The 15,477-nt window shown below is 47.2% G+C and overlaps 1 protein-coding gene across 2 annotated transcripts in view; it reads right to left on the bottom strand.

The window, feature by feature from the left end:
- Positions 1–15,477, bottom strand: part of INTS8 (integrator complex subunit 8) — a 552,137-nt gene that overhangs the window by 70,995 nt on the left and 465,665 nt on the right. Inside the window, exon 24 of one of the 2 annotated variants that reach the window (XM_078687009.1) lies at positions 13,390–13,444. In XM_078687009.1, the coding sequence (XP_078543135.1) occupies positions 13,390–13,444 (55 nt within the window). The remainder of the gene's footprint in view (positions 1–13,389; positions 13,445–15,477) is intronic. The other variant, XM_078687008.1, reaches the window with a different exon arrangement.

The following is a 15,477-nucleotide window of genomic DNA, read 5'->3' as shown; positions in this document are numbered from 1 at the left end:
ACTTCCAACTGACAAACTGTCCAAGTAGGCTAGAAAATGGCCTTAGGAACCGCTTCTGCATATCCACATTGCAGTGCGGAAAAGAAGAAACTGATGTCTGCGCGCCAGAGGAGACTAATATGACTCCACTGACATCACAATCTGAGTCAATGTCATCACGGAGTCGTATGATGCCGTCCCACAGTGCGCAGAGGTACGGCTGAAATATTTATGAATCCAGTCTGACGCCTGGGGAGAATTCAAAAGTTAAGGAATATGCGGCTAGATGTCTCTATCAGATAGGTGGTGGCAACTGGCTCCGCATCAACGTTATAGACGCCTGAAGGGGCTGAGTGGTACCTAGTCGCCACTCCAGTGCGTTGACCTCAGTTTTGTGGCTACTTTCCACGCCAGAAGCACAGAACCATACTGAGATATTTCAAAGTGAGGTCCACAAGAACCTCTTCCACAGTTTGCAGAGCTGAAAGGATGGGAGGGTGCGTAAGGAATTTGCAGTTAGGTACAGTATCTACCAGATATGATGTTACCAAAGGTAAGTAACTGGTCTATCTGATAGAGCTTTCTAGCCGCAGAATCCTTCTCTAAGAGTAGATATCCAAGCAATACCTCCCCGGAGGATGGTCTACAAAGTGGATCAACTAGAAAGTCCTAGAGAATCAAATGGCCGAAATGCTCATTATGACGGTTGTATGAAATTAGTACACATGCGTTTACAATCCATGCTTTTACCAAGCATCCTTTACAACCCAATGTCTTTTCCATGCAAACCCTTACCATGCATATATCTTTAACATGCATGCCTTTAAAATTCAGATTAAGTATATATAAGGTAAATGATACCCTTAAACACTAAAAACACCCTTACCACAGAAATCCCTTACACACACCTAAACCCTAAAACCCCCCTTACCATCCAATTCTTTACTCACCGCTAAATCCTAAAAACACCCATGCCACCCTATGCACCTTACCCACCCCTAAATCAAAAAAATCCCTCTCACCACCCAATTGCCTTACCCACCTATAAACCCTAAAATCATCCTTACTCACCCTTAAACCCTGAAAACAACCTAACCACACTATGCCCAAAAAACTCCCTTATCATACAATTCCCTCGGACATCCAAAACCCTAAAAACACCCTTACCACGCTACACCCTTACCCATCCTAAACCCTAAAAACACCCTGACCCTAATCCCTAATACCCAGAGTTCTCTGCATCTTTTCTGCATAATTCATGTGGCACTCTAAGCCTGAAAGGGTACTGTTTTTACTTTTACTGGATGCTCCCTTGTGTCTGGACAAAGCTAAACCTCTCTGAAGAGCTATAATGATAGCGAAATTGGTGTCAATGGATGCTTTTATTTATTCCAGGTTGTCTTGGATAGTATTTCACCAATCCAAAGTAGTAATACTGTGCTTGGATTGGTAAAAGGCTTTTGCCATTTTACAGCTCAGCATGAATAGCACTTGCTAATCCTATGCTTAAAGACTTTGCTGTAGAAATGGCAAAAGACTTTGTCCCTTTCTAGCTCTGCGTGGATGGCACTGCACTAATCTTATGCTTAAAAACTGCTAGAAAAATAGACATTTGTGGTGAGTAGATTCGGAGTGTCGCTAGTGGTGTAGGCTGCTCTATACAGGAGCTGCTCTCCACATAGACTTGTGGACTACCCAGAGTTCTCTGCTTCTTTTGTGCATATACACACACACACACACACACGATATGTATATGTATATACACACACACCTACTCACTTTCCTTATATATACTTACCATTTCATTGTAAAGGCATGCGTGGTAATGGGAGCGTGGTAAAGGCTGTTTCCCATCACGCCGGACATGACTTGCTAAGCAGTAGTGCCTGGCAAATGTATGCAGTGATGCCCACATGGTTACCTGACAGATTTGCAGAATTGTGACTCTGACAGCTAACGCAGTGGTCGTAGCCGCAAGACCCCTGGCGCAGATGGCCTACCGATTGAGTTCTATGCGGCTTACATTGACGTCTTGGCCCCGCGGCTGCACGCTGTTTATAGGGAGGCATGGGACGCTGGCGTTCTTCCCGCAACCTCCCGGGAGGCCATCATAATACCCCTCTTGAAGCGAGGGGGAGAGGCCGGCTCTTGCCTGTCCTACCGCCCCCTATGTATGCTCACGACTGATTACAAAATCCTGAGCAGGGTCCTCGCGTTATAGGGAGCATCTGAACCAATCAAACACTCACACCCAGTCAAAAGATCTGGGTTTAATCCATCACCGTTCTTTAGCCCACTCTGCCACCCCAGTTCAGAAATGGCCATATGCAAATCAGTCTGACCCTGTGCCTCATGGGAACAGTCCAAACCGAACTGCCAAGCCATGCCTTCCCTGGACCGGAAACAAGCTTCCTAGGACCGGTTTCTGGCATTCCAGCCGTCTTCAGCCAGGCTTGCTTGAATCCAGTGGCAAAGTGAGCAAGGGACTCACATCTGAGCATACCCTGCCAAACTTATGGCGAACAAAGCGGTACAAAAGGGGGTGGTGATGGACGGAGCATCTGAACCAATCAAACACTCACACAGAGTCAAAAGATCTGGGTTTAATCCATCACCGTTCTTTAGCCCACTCTGCCACCCCAGTTCAGAAATGGCCATATGCAAATCAGTCTGACCCTGTGCCTCATGGGAACAGTCCAGCCCGAACTGCCAAGCCATGCCTTCCCTGGACTGGAAACAAGCTTCCTAGGACCGGTTTCTGGCATTCCAGCCGTCTTCAGCCAGGCTTGCTTGAATCCAGTGGCAAAGTGAGCAAGGGACTCACGTCTGAGCATACCCTGCCAAACTTATGGCGAACAAAGCGGTACAAAAGGGGGTGGTGATGGACGGAGCATCTGAACCAATCAAACACTCACACCCAGTCAAAAGATCTGAGTTTAATCCATCACCGTTCTTTAGCCCACTCTGCCACCCCAGTTCAGAAATGGCCATATGCAAATCAGTCTGACCCTGTGCCTCATGGGAACAGTCCAGCCCGAACTGCCAAACCATGCCTTCCCTGGACCGGAAACAAGCTTCCTATTTCTATTTAGGGGGTTTTGTAGAGCGCTTGGTGACGCACAGCGGCGTGTCCCCGCGCTAATGAGCTAATGTCTACCAGACTGATAAATGCAGAAAATTACTGTGAAAATAGAACAGTCTTCAGCTTGGCTCTGAAGAGTGTTTCTGAGGGTTCTAGTCGCAGTGCCATTGGTAGCTTGTTCCATCTGGATGCTGCAAGGAGCCTAAAAGATCTTCCACCCATCCGGGCTCTGGACACCTTGGGAATTGACAGGAGTCCTGAACCGGAAGATCTCAGAGAGCGAGATGGCTCATAGGGTGTCAGCAATCCTTTCAAAGGGAGCGGAGCTCTCCCGTTGATGATCCGGTGGCACGTGCACAGGGCTTTGAATTCCACCCTGCTGCGAATCGGGAGCCAGTGCAGAGACCGGAGGGCTGCTGCGGAGCCCGCTCTTCTAGGTAGTCTAAGCACTAGTCTAGCAGAGGCATTCTGGAGAACCTGGAGACGACTCAGGTTCTTTTCCAAGGTTCCCAAGTAGAGAAGATTGCCGTAATCCATCTTTGACGTGACTAGTGCATGCACCAGAGTCTCTGATAGGTAAGAATTTTAATACCTTCCTGAGACTTTTAAGGGTCCCAAAACATGATCCAACCACCTGATTGATCTGAGGACCGAAGGCAAGGTCAGAATCAAACCAAATGCCCAGGTTCTTTGCTTTCTGGCAAGGGGCAGGTAGTGGGCCCAAGCACGGTGGCCACCACGCCGACGTCCACGCTGATTGGCCTCCCCCCACTACCAGTACCTCGGTCTTGCCTCCGTTGAGTTTGAGGCAATTGGCGGACATCCAGGCCGCGAGATCTTGCATGCAAGCTTTGAAGATGTCCGCCGAGGGACCGGGGGTACGTGATAGGGAGATGACCAACTGCGTGTCGTCGGCATATGATACCATTTGGAGGCCGTAGCTCTCTACCAAGGTAGCAATCGGGGCGACATAAAGATTAAAAAGAGTAGGGCTCAGGGACGAGCCCTGCGGCACCCCCTGATCCAGAGAGATGCGCTCAGAGTAATGGTCACCCTGCCTCACTTGGAAACCCCGGCCTGTAAGAAATGAATAAATCCACTTCAATGCTGCCCCTCTCACCCAGCCTTTGCTCAGACACTGTAGCAAGATGGAATGTGCTACAGTGTCGAACGCGGCGCTGAGGTCCAGGAGGATTAAGGCCATGGTTTGTCCCTCATCAGCACCTTGCCTGAGGGTTTCGGTAGCCCTAAGAAGGGCAGACTCCGTAGAGTGACGCGGCCGAAACCCGAATTGCGTAGGGTGAAGGAGGTTACTTTCTTCCACAAATTTCATTAGCTGCTTATTTGCCACTTTCTCCGCGATCTTAGAAAAATAAGGCAGCAAGGAGATGGGACGAAGATTCTCTAGCTTCTCGGCGCTAATGTTGGGCTTCTTACGTAAGGGGAGCACCACAGCCTGTTTCCAGTCCTCTGGTATGGAACTGGATGAAAAGGAGATGTCTAGCAGATGTCTGATATAGGGTTCTAATGTTTCCAGACTGTCTCCCAGCCTCTTTGGAGAGGCGGGATCCCGAGGAGAGCCAGATTTAACAGATCTGCAAATCCCAACTAAATCCACCGGTGGAGGGGTGGTAAAATTAAGTAGCAGATTGTGATCGGCTTCATCACTCAATAAGTCTGCTGACATTTCCGCTGCAGGAGGTATAAGGGGAAAAGCGGAGTAAATCTTGGAGACTTTATCTCCGAAGTAGTTCGCGATGCGATTGCATGCTGCTACTGAGTGGTCATCCTCTAAGGTAGAGGTTTTAGGGGTAGCCAGGGTTTTATATATGCTGAACAGTTCCCTAGACGAGTTCTCTGCCTCGTGGATTCTGTCAGCATAGTATGTGGCCTTCTCTATCCGTATCTTGTTGTGATAGGCACGTCTCTTAACGAGATAGGCCTCTTTCATCCGGTCGTCGTATGCCACTCTCCACTGCCTTTCTGCACGTTTACAGTCCCTTTTGGCACAGCGCAGCACCTCACCAAACCAGGGGGCCGTTCTTTGTCTCTGTGCCCCTTTGGTTGGACGTCCCAGCGGGGCTGTGCAGTCCAAAGCAGCAGTAATACGGTCGTTAAGCAACCTATTCGCTGTATTCACATCATTGCCTCCTGGAGGACCTTCCGCCGTGAGGGCCGTATTAAAGTTTTGTAGGGAAAATCTTGCCCACCTACGCCGAGGATAATTGAGAGGGGTGGGGGCGCTGGCTTTATATTTGGGCAGGAAGATGGCAAATGGGACCAAAAAATGGTCTGTCCAAGGCAGGGGCACTGGAGGAGCAACTGAAACATCCTCCCAGTTTGCAAATATAGGATCAAGCAGATGCCCGCGATTATGTGTAGGAAGCAGCCCCTTTAGTTCCAGCTGTAGGGTGTGAAGTTCATCCCGGAACTCCACCGCTCCTTTATCTGCTGGGTCATCAAGATGTGTGTTTAGGTCTCCTAACAATAGAAACTTATCCCTCCTGATCGCTGATTCAGTCACACACTCTAAAAGATTCCCTTTGAATCTGGACATAGGTCCTGGAGGGCGATAGACTAGCAGAGTCCTAGGACCGGTTTCTGGCATTCCAGCCGTCTTCAGCCAGGCTTGCTTGAATCCAGTGGCAAAGTGAGCAAGGGACTCACATCTGAGCATACCCTGCCAAACTTATGGCGAACAAAGCGGTACAAAAGGGGGTGGTGATGGATGGAGCATCTTGCCTGTCCTACCGCCCCCTATGTATGCTCACGACTGATTACAAAATCTTGAGCAGGGTCCTCGCGTTATAGGGAGCATCTGAACCAATCAAACACTCACACCCAGTCAAAAGATCTGGGTTTAATCCATCACCGTTCTTTAGCCCACTCTGCCACCCCAGTTCAGAAATGGCCATATGCAAATCAGTCTGACCCTGTGCCTCATGGGAACAGTCCAGCCCGAACTGCCAAGCCATGCCTTCCCTGGACCGGAAACAAGCTTCCTAGGACCGGTTTCTGGCATTCCAGCCGTCTTCAGCCAGGCTTGCTTAAATCCAGTGGCAAAGTGAGCAAGGGACTCACGTCTGAGCATACCCTGCCAAAGAGTGAAGAGGCAGTTTGATCGGTGGACCTATACTCATTCTCAAGAGTTAGGGATAACACTCTCCTTGCCTAATCCGGAGCCACACACAAAAATGATTTGGACCCGGTCGTTCCTTATCTTCTAGCGAAATCTAGGCAGGAGTAGTATTGGCGGAAAGGTGTACAGGAGGCCTGAAGTACACTCGAGACAAAATGTGCCTCTGTGCGAGAGCAGCAGTGGAAACTACAGTGCGCAGAAATTCTGACATTATGCATTCTCTGCATAGGTGAATAGATCAAACCAAGGTTCTCCCCACTCGTGGAAGACACCTTGCACCACCTCTGGATGGAGATGCCATTCGTGATCAGCGAGGCATTGGCGGCTTATTATCCCTATTTATCACATTAGAGAGTGAGAGAAAAGCGGATTAGTTGCAATCTCCCTGATAAAGTATTATCACATATAAGCAACTGCTGTCGCTTGTATTTCCTACAGGATATCAAGCCTTTCCCAGAGGAGAAAAAAGGCATTTAGCCTGGTCCCGAAGTAGTATATAGATGTCCCTTGTCTGAACTTCGGGCGATGGGGTAGCCAAAGAGATTGGAATAGACGCCTCACTCACTTATCGTGACATGCTTCATCAAAGGCGTCTATCCACACCCAGGTAAGATGGTACTACCTGGGGGGACTAAACCAAAGATGTAATGGGAATTCTTATATAAAGCAAAAGCTGGTCATGCAGGGAACCAGATGAGTGATCATAAAAATACCTAGAGGTATACCCAAACGATATGTTTATTAGGAGGGTTCCTGGGGTATGGATAAAAAGGTGCAACATTCGGAGTTATACTGAATGTGATCATTCAGTTGTACCCCTTTCAAGGTGCCAACATCTTTTTGCCCACGCCCCTGGCCCACGTGGGTCTGGGGGCTTCTTCAGGGCTAGTTATCTACTGTTGAGTGTCCCTGCTTGTGAGAGGTGCCCATATTTCATGCACTGAAGTGAGGCCTAATGCGCTCACCTGTCTTCACTTTGTCATTGAGTAGGTTTTCTAGGTAAAGGAACAGAAACAAAACAGGGTATCAAAGCTACGCAAGTATTGAAGGCAGGCTTATTCCACTGTGCTTCTTCCCTTACTATATAGTGGACCGTCACAGTCCAATATATAGTAAGGGAAGATGCATTGGTGGGTGTGGCATGTCCTGATAGTGAATTACAGCCTACTTCGTTTTTCACAATTGCAAGGCTATCTGTTCCCCACAGGCCAGAATGGGCAGTTTGATCATAACATCCTATAATCCTAACTGACTCGGAGAACATGGTAGAAATTCGAGTTTCGTATGCCTGAACTCAGAATGATAAAATAAATCTTTTAGTGAAGTTGGGTTTAACATTCAGTGTTTGAAAATACCACTTTTAGAAAGTAGGTATTTTCTGACCTAACCATCCAGCCTGCCTCTGCTAGCTTATGTATTGTCTTTCTGGTTTGTGAGTGACAGGGGCTAGGGGACACAACAGGAGACAGGGTGAGTCAGCACAGGGCTGAATAGACCTATTTGCACATAGGTGGGTGGAAGGAGTAGCACCTGGGTCTGAATCGGGCTGTGCCTGCCTCCCACAATGCTGGCTCCACCTCCTGTGGTACGTCTGATGACCCTGGCCTTCACTGACAAAGGAAAAAGGTGCACACTGACAGAATGCATCCAGAACTGGTTTGTACTAGGTCCAGGCCCCTCTGCCTTCAGAGGACAAAAGATTTGCTGGTATAAATATTGGGGCCCAAATCCCAGAGATTTAGATTACTTCTGAACTAAGAAACCTGTCAGGAAAAAAGGACCGGGAAAGGTGGAGGAAGAGTACTGCCCCTATGCTGCGTGTTGTGAGGTTGGCCTGCAGTGGTTGCTTCTCTCTTGGGTAGGGAAAGGACTGGACTGTGCTTTCATCATCCTGCTGATCCGTACGAACTGTGTTTTCAACGTATTTTTGCAATTTAAAGACATCTTGCGAATTAACTATTTTTAAAGTACTGTATGGTGGATTTTTATCGTATTTGGTCTTGTTTTAAGTATATAAAAATATTGGATATTTTCTAAACTGGTGTGGTGTCCTTTTGTAGTGTTTACACTGTATTACTGTTGGTTATGTGCAAATGCTTCACACACTGCCTCTGAGATAAGCCTGACTGCTTGTGCCAAGCTACCAAGGGGGTAAGCAGGGGTTATTTTAGGAGTGTAAGTCCCTTATCCTGACTAGGAAGAGGGGTCCCTACTTGGACAAAGGTGCAAGCCCTTGCCACCTAGAGATTCCCATTTCTAACAGGACCCTTTTCAGATGGGCCACGAGGCAGGCAGGGACTACTGGGCCCAACCGTGGTGGTTGTGGGCTTTTACTTCAGAAGTCTTGGGGCCGACCTATTATGAATCACGAGCAACTGGGCCAAGTACCCCTTCTGCACTTGATGCTAAGTGTTAGCTGTGGACAAGTAGTCAAAGGTTCCCTCGGGGTGGAGGAAGCGCCAGAGTGTAGCTACAGGTAGGTGAACATAACTCATAACTCAAAGTGCAAATAGTACAAACAATAAATCAATGGCCTGTCGGATACTTGCTTTTATAAGCAAAGACGTACATTTATTTCTACCTCTACATAAGATACAGCATTCAGAAGCAACAACAAAATCCCCTTGAGGTCGGGGGTCTAGTAGTTATCAGGTAAACACCTGTCTCACTATCCTTCGTGTAACATGTTTGGGGATATTCCCTATTCACTAGTGGCAGCATCCAGGGAATGCTCACTAATAGGCTGTACTCAAGAGTTCCCCTTTGACACTTCAGGAATTAGGTAAACGTGTCCATAGTACAGAAACATCTTTAGCAGCCAGCCCCCCCGGGACCCAACAGTCCAGGTTCATGTGTTACCCCGCTCTCCTGCAGCACGAGGAACATTCAGTGTTGCAGCGGGTGTCTGCAGTGCAGACTCGTGAGTTCTGATCCTGGTCAGAGAATTCCGGCTGGTTGCGGCCCACGTGGCAGCACCCTGCGGCACAGGTTCTCCTTCTTGAGTGGCGCTGCCGGTTTCTCCAGTTATCAGAGCAGCTGCCAGCTTGCGAAGATGCAGTAAGTCAACCTTGCCCAGGGCTTTGGAGTGATGGGAGGGAATTCTGTCACCAACTCCTGACTGAAGCCCAGCGAGGGTGCAGCGTTCCCCGATGCATCCTTTACAAATCCTCAGTAGTCAGTCAGGGCCAGTTCTCTCGCTGTGCTGGCTCAAAATGCCGAATGCAGCCTCAGTCTTTTCCTCCAGGGACAGCCCAAACGTCTTGGCAATGTAGGTACTAGCAGCCCCTCCTGGCCTAGCGAAGGCTCCTCCGCTGTAAACGCCTCCATCACAGAGGGTACGAGTTTCAGCTCCACTACAGCATATGCGTTCACTGCAGCACGGCGATTCAGGCTTAGCAAGACTTGCACCGTGCTGTCCTGCCATTCATTGGTCGCTGAACCAACACTTCTGCACATTAGTTTACAACCCGGTTGGTGAACAGCCGAATACTCACACCTGGCACGGAGAGTTGACACTGTATGGTTCCCCACTGGACCTCACTCTCTCCAACGCGCTCCTTTTCCTCACAGGGCACAATGGTCTCGGCAAACAGGCAGGTATGGATGCTTCAAGCTCCAGGGCGGGTTTTCTTTGTTTTCCTGGGTCATGTCCCCTCGTCCGCAGGGAGACTAGCAAGCCTTTGTCCCCAGTCTATGTCACAGGCAGATGTCTTGCATAGCGTCACCTTCTGCTGCTAGGCAGATGACAAAGTCTGGGGTCTTAACCTCTGCTTCTTATAGTCCATTTCCAGACACCAAAATGCAATTTATAGTCTGAGTCTTTCAAGTTTTACATTAGGGTTCTGCTTCTTTTCAAGTGGACACTTCTCTTTTACTTTTTTCCTCATGAATGGCTGTCTGTCACAGCAGGCATAACTCCTAAGTGAAATGTTTCATATTACAATTCATGGGAGTGACCACAGCACACACCTGGATGTCAACCACAGTGTTATATGCGTCAAAAGGTTCATCCCCGGCTCTCAGATCTACTCTTCATCATTCCCTTATTAGCCCCATCTCCATTCCCGAAATGTGTCAGGCCACTTTCTTGTGATCTATCACTGAGTGAAAGAGCAGCCTTTTGAAGTTTTACGTAAGGGTCCCGTCCTCTTTTCCTCCAGTGTGCGTTCCACCCAGCTCACAGGAATGCAGCAATACACAAATCTGTCTGGGGGATTCATCTCCTCATGTCTTCATCAGGCAAGCCTGAGCTTCCCAAAATGTATCTCAGGGTCCTCTTTTTAAGGTACCACTACAGGCACATTTACTCAGTGGACAGTCACAGCATACTTACTATCCAGCACTGTTCCCTCTATGCATTGTACCATTACAAGTACACATACATTCAGTACACACATCCAAGTCTGTGTGCACTGTTCAGCACTGAAGCTTTTTTATACAGTACCAGGATGTGCTATTTGCAAACACAAACACTGCCAGCACACACACTCACCATGCGCGCGCTGCAGAACACTTCACCCTTCATGTACCGTACTTCGCACAAAAATAAATACACCCAATACATGCTTTCAGTGTGCATGCACTGCAAAACATCTCTCATATAATGTGTTCGTCGCAGGCATACATACTTAGTACATGCACTAACCATACATACAATACACAATACTGCTCTATCACTGTAATGTGTCCTTCCCAGGCACACATGCATCCAGCACAGTCAGTACTCCTGCGCTGCGCAGCACTCCACATCTACCCAATGTAGGCCAAGGGTGAGTTAGGCACACAGTAGCAGAACTTTTAAAAAGGTGAGTAAGCATGTAGGCCTCACTCCAGTAACACAGGGTAAAAAGGTTCTGTTCACTACTACTGATCACTACACGATATGCTGCCACCACCGCGCTTGTGCTGCGTAACTCCTGGTGAAGGCAGAATCCTTCCACCTCTATGAGGTTAGCACTTTGGATGTCTCTCCCAGTCCAACAAGACCACAGTCCATGAGACAGGCCTATGTCATGCCACACGTGCATGATCCATGTTTACCTATGGTAAAATATATATATATATATATCATCAGTAGGGATCCACACAACAGTATAGTTGGGCACTCAGGGCATCTCTTTAACTATGCGGGGTACTTTTCTGACCTAATAACCCAGGTTGAAGCACCTCTGTCAAGACTTTGGCCTTGACCTCCACCGAGGGAAGGGTGAGGTCCGGAACCTCAGCCATCCTCCTCATCACCATTGGAAAAGAGGCCCCTTCCTTCATAGCCCCAGTAGGAAGGGAAAGGAGATCAGTGTCTGATGAGGTAGGCAGAGCACTGACATCAGCCGGTTCCTCGTACCAGTCATCCTTGGACATGGCCTCTTGTAGGGCTCAAGATAACTATATGGATCCTCAGATCCCCTCCAATCATAATCCTCACAAGGTTGTTCAGGAAAATAAGGATCTGTCTCTAATTCAAATTGTCTGGGCCTGGTCAACGCCGGTCCAGCTCCGGATGAGATCAGGATTTATTATGGGATTGGCATCACCAATGGGCATCAGCGGTGCCTGGAACTGCACCACTGGAATGATCCACAGTGGAATTTGTGGCTTTGCGACCGGGGTCAGTAAGGTTTCAGGAATGATGAACAGGGCTCGACTGAAGCTAAGGGCGAACCCACCAGCAGAAACCCAGTCAGGGCCCCTCTCTGACCCATGGGGCCCGAAGGCACTCCAGAGGGGTACACCCACCCAAAAACTAATAGCATGGCCTCAGAAAATTCTTCAAGTTGGGTGGGGGTCGCATCAGGAAACTCAGGGAGGCGCAGAGCAGACAGGCTCCACAGGGAAAACGTGGGAGCGTGGCCTTGAACAGTGGCATTGTTCCCGCGCATTGTCTGATGACTTGGATGGGTACGGAGAAGTCAACGAACACTGACTTATTTTTGTGGGACTTACCAGATGAAGTCCAGGATCCCAACAATGAACAGCAGAAATGACTCCAAGATTCCCTGGACCTTCCTTGCCAGTGGGACCTTGAGCTGTGCCAAGCCGTTTATCGACTGGCCAGAAGCATCATGATTTGCTCCTGAATAGCTTTCGGATACATGGTCTTGCGCTGCGTACAGGCCTTGGAGTTGTGATCTACCTCTAGGCACCAAAGGCAAACCAAGTGGGGGTTTGTCACAGACATTTTCCTGTGACAGGCACCACAAGGCTTAAATTCCACAGGTTTCTTCGAGGACGTCTTCCAAAAAATATTGGCGAAAAGGCACACTTGTCAAAATGCCGACAAGAGGGTTGAAAAAATGGGGCTAAAAATAACTGAGCGAGCTCAATACGGATCCATACTGATAGCATGGAAAAGAAGGAACAGGAGATCCACGTGCTGGGGTGGTGTCAAAATAGGCACTGCACACATCAATTCCAGCGCAGACGACACCTAGCCGATCAGCACCTCCAACCGTAGCGCAAAAGGGACTGCTGAGAAAAATTTCCGGATCCAGTCTGGCGACTGGGGAATCATTTCAAGTAAGGAATCTGCAACTAGAAGTCTCTATCAGATAAGGTATATGAGATTTTAGTTGAGGGGCAGGGTTAGACACACAGAGAGGTTAATGGATTCTTGCAAAATCACAAATCTCCGACTTCAGGCCTAAAGGCACAATAAGGTACACCGGAAGGCATTGCATGACTTGGGATATTATTTAGAACATACTCAACCACACTATTAAACAGTCAGTCACAACTTAGGTAAAGATAGTAGGATAGGGATATGTGATTAAATGTGATAGGGGCTTATTTCATTCGCCTACCTCAAAAAAGAGCCCAAAACCCTCTTTTCTTTAAGCAATACCTCATCATATGAGTTCAAGCTGTCTGTAATTGTCCATTCATAATCACCCTCTTCAACCCATCACTCTACAATAGGATTTCCAGACTACTGGCTCACCACAACCTACGACCACTCCAACCTGTCTCCATCCCTAATGCTTCTACCATAATAACGTGCCCCCTTATCTGTACAATACACCATTCGTTTGTAGCTAGGTTTGAGCTTTATAAGACCACATAGAAACATACATTCATACAGGGGATCATTGGCTATTGTTATTCCTTTGGGCCAATAAATATTAGAACAATTCCTAAGGAGATATGCCATTTTATATAATAGGTATTTAAAGCATCGAAATTCTAAAGGTACTTGCCTGTGTGTGACAATTAAGCAATGAGCAGCATTTTATCATTCTTTTTATCACCTGTAGAAAAAAATAAAAACATTCTTTTTATAATCTTTCCCAGGAAATTCTCTTCCTTTAGTAATGCACTCTTAGACCCGGTTAGAAACTGGTCTTCCCACAAAGTAATGGTTACAGATTGAGGTCACAGTACAAATGATGCTAAGGCCAGCAACACAAACAGTCATGGGAATGCTTGCGATCTAGTTTTGGGTGTACAAATCTACTCATTTTGCATTGTAAAACATCAGATATTCTAATAACTAATCCTACAAAACAAGTACCACTTAAAAAAAAATGTTGTTCTATGTATAGCAGCGGCTTCAAACGTTTCATTGCCGACCCCCCTCAGAATTTTTTTTTTTTAATCGGACCACCCTCTCTTCCCCTAACAAATTTGTGATGGGGTGGGCTGGATGACCAGAACCATGCCAAGAATCTACTTAACCCTTGTTGGATTATGACTGGAGGTGCACAGTATGCACAGAGGTCACTGGCTGCAGTGAGCCTTGGGGCATGCAGCATGACCAGACACCACCTGCCCAAATAATGGGTGTTGAGGAGTAGACGATAAACTGAGAGGCTCCTTATCCATGCTCACGAAGAGACACTGTGGCTTGGACAGAACCTTCAAAGCCATCTGGTCACAGTTTAGCTAAGGGGGAAGAGAACACACCCAGGGTGTTCAGATGACATCTGTGCCTGTTCAAGGGGATATATACGCCACACCAACAAGCCTGGAAACCACAAGCTCTGAGTAATAGGGTGGCTGGGGGCAGAAAGCATTTCCAGCAGGCATTATGCATGTAAGCCACCGGCCCTAATCAAGAGAGGGGGCTAGAAATGGGCTTTGTTCTCACCGGCCAGGTCAAGGGCCACAAGGGTGGCTCTGGGAAGCCCAGTCTTTCCAAAAGTGCCTAGCCATCTGGTCAGATAATGCATCTATGTCAAGAAATGGTCTTCTACCAGAGTTTGCTTTGCAAGGGTTGGGAGGAGATTCTGCATGGGCTTTCCAGACCCAGAATTTACCAAGAGTGTAGGCAGTTTGGCAGTGACCTATTGTTAAAGACTACCAGATCCCCAGTGTAATGGGAGGCAAAAAAATGAAATGCATGCTGATGCCACCTAAAATGACACAGAAGGCCCATTAAGTATTAAAAGCTAAGCGGAAGTGGATAAGTCTGCACAGGGAGATTAAATATGAAGATATAAACATGATTCTTAAAAATGTTATAATAAACCCTGTTCCTGGAGGCCTCTTGCCCTTGGACAGAGGCATCCTATCCCATAATACACATAGAGCGATGGGGTGGGAGCCAGATTTATTGCTGAATTTTTAAAAACATTTTATTTACATATATCGTATAATATCAAAACACAGTCATGACATTCGAATATGCTTTCATGTCTAGACATTATGCAACTATCAAAATAATACATCAAAGCACATTCATATTTATGCACCGCCACAATGACAGCAGTGATCGCAGGATAAGAACAAAAGTTACTTACCTGTAAACTGTGGTTCTCCAGTATTGGTGTCTTTCATAGATTCACATGCTTGAATATTCCCCGTTGTCGAAGTGGGAGTCCCACGGTACATAAAATAGCAGTAACATATGCATGTATACATGAAAAAGATCATAAATAAAAATATACATACATATAATGTAATAAAAATGTAAATTTTAAAAGTACCATAGAACATAATAGGCCCCTTGAAAAGCCTAAGGGAGAACTCACTTTAGTAGCATATTAGTGTCATTATGTGTTGGTTCACATTCCAGCCAATCAGGCTGTAGCCTCCTCTAGAACCTTCTCCTCAGAAGCCCAAGTCCTCAGATTTTCATAGCACAAAGTAAGTAAAAGTGCCTGAGGAGAAGAGAGCCTCTGAGGGGAGGATGGGAGGGTCGCATGTGAATCTATGAAAGACACCAATACTGGAGAACCACAGTTTACAGGTAAGTAACTTTTGTTCTTCTCCAGTATTAGGGGTGTCTTTCATAGATTCACATGCTTGAATAAGAGTAGAAAGCAGTAAATCACCACATAAG

The sequence above is a fragment of the Lissotriton helveticus genome, chromosome 4_1, assembly GCF_964261635.1.
Source record: "Lissotriton helveticus chromosome 4_1, aLisHel1.1, whole genome shotgun sequence".
Classification (NCBI taxonomy): Eukaryota; Metazoa; Chordata; class Amphibia; order Caudata; family Salamandridae; genus Lissotriton; species Lissotriton helveticus.
Note: the sequence above shows the minus strand (reverse complement) of the source record. Positions and strands in the feature narration are given on the sequence as shown.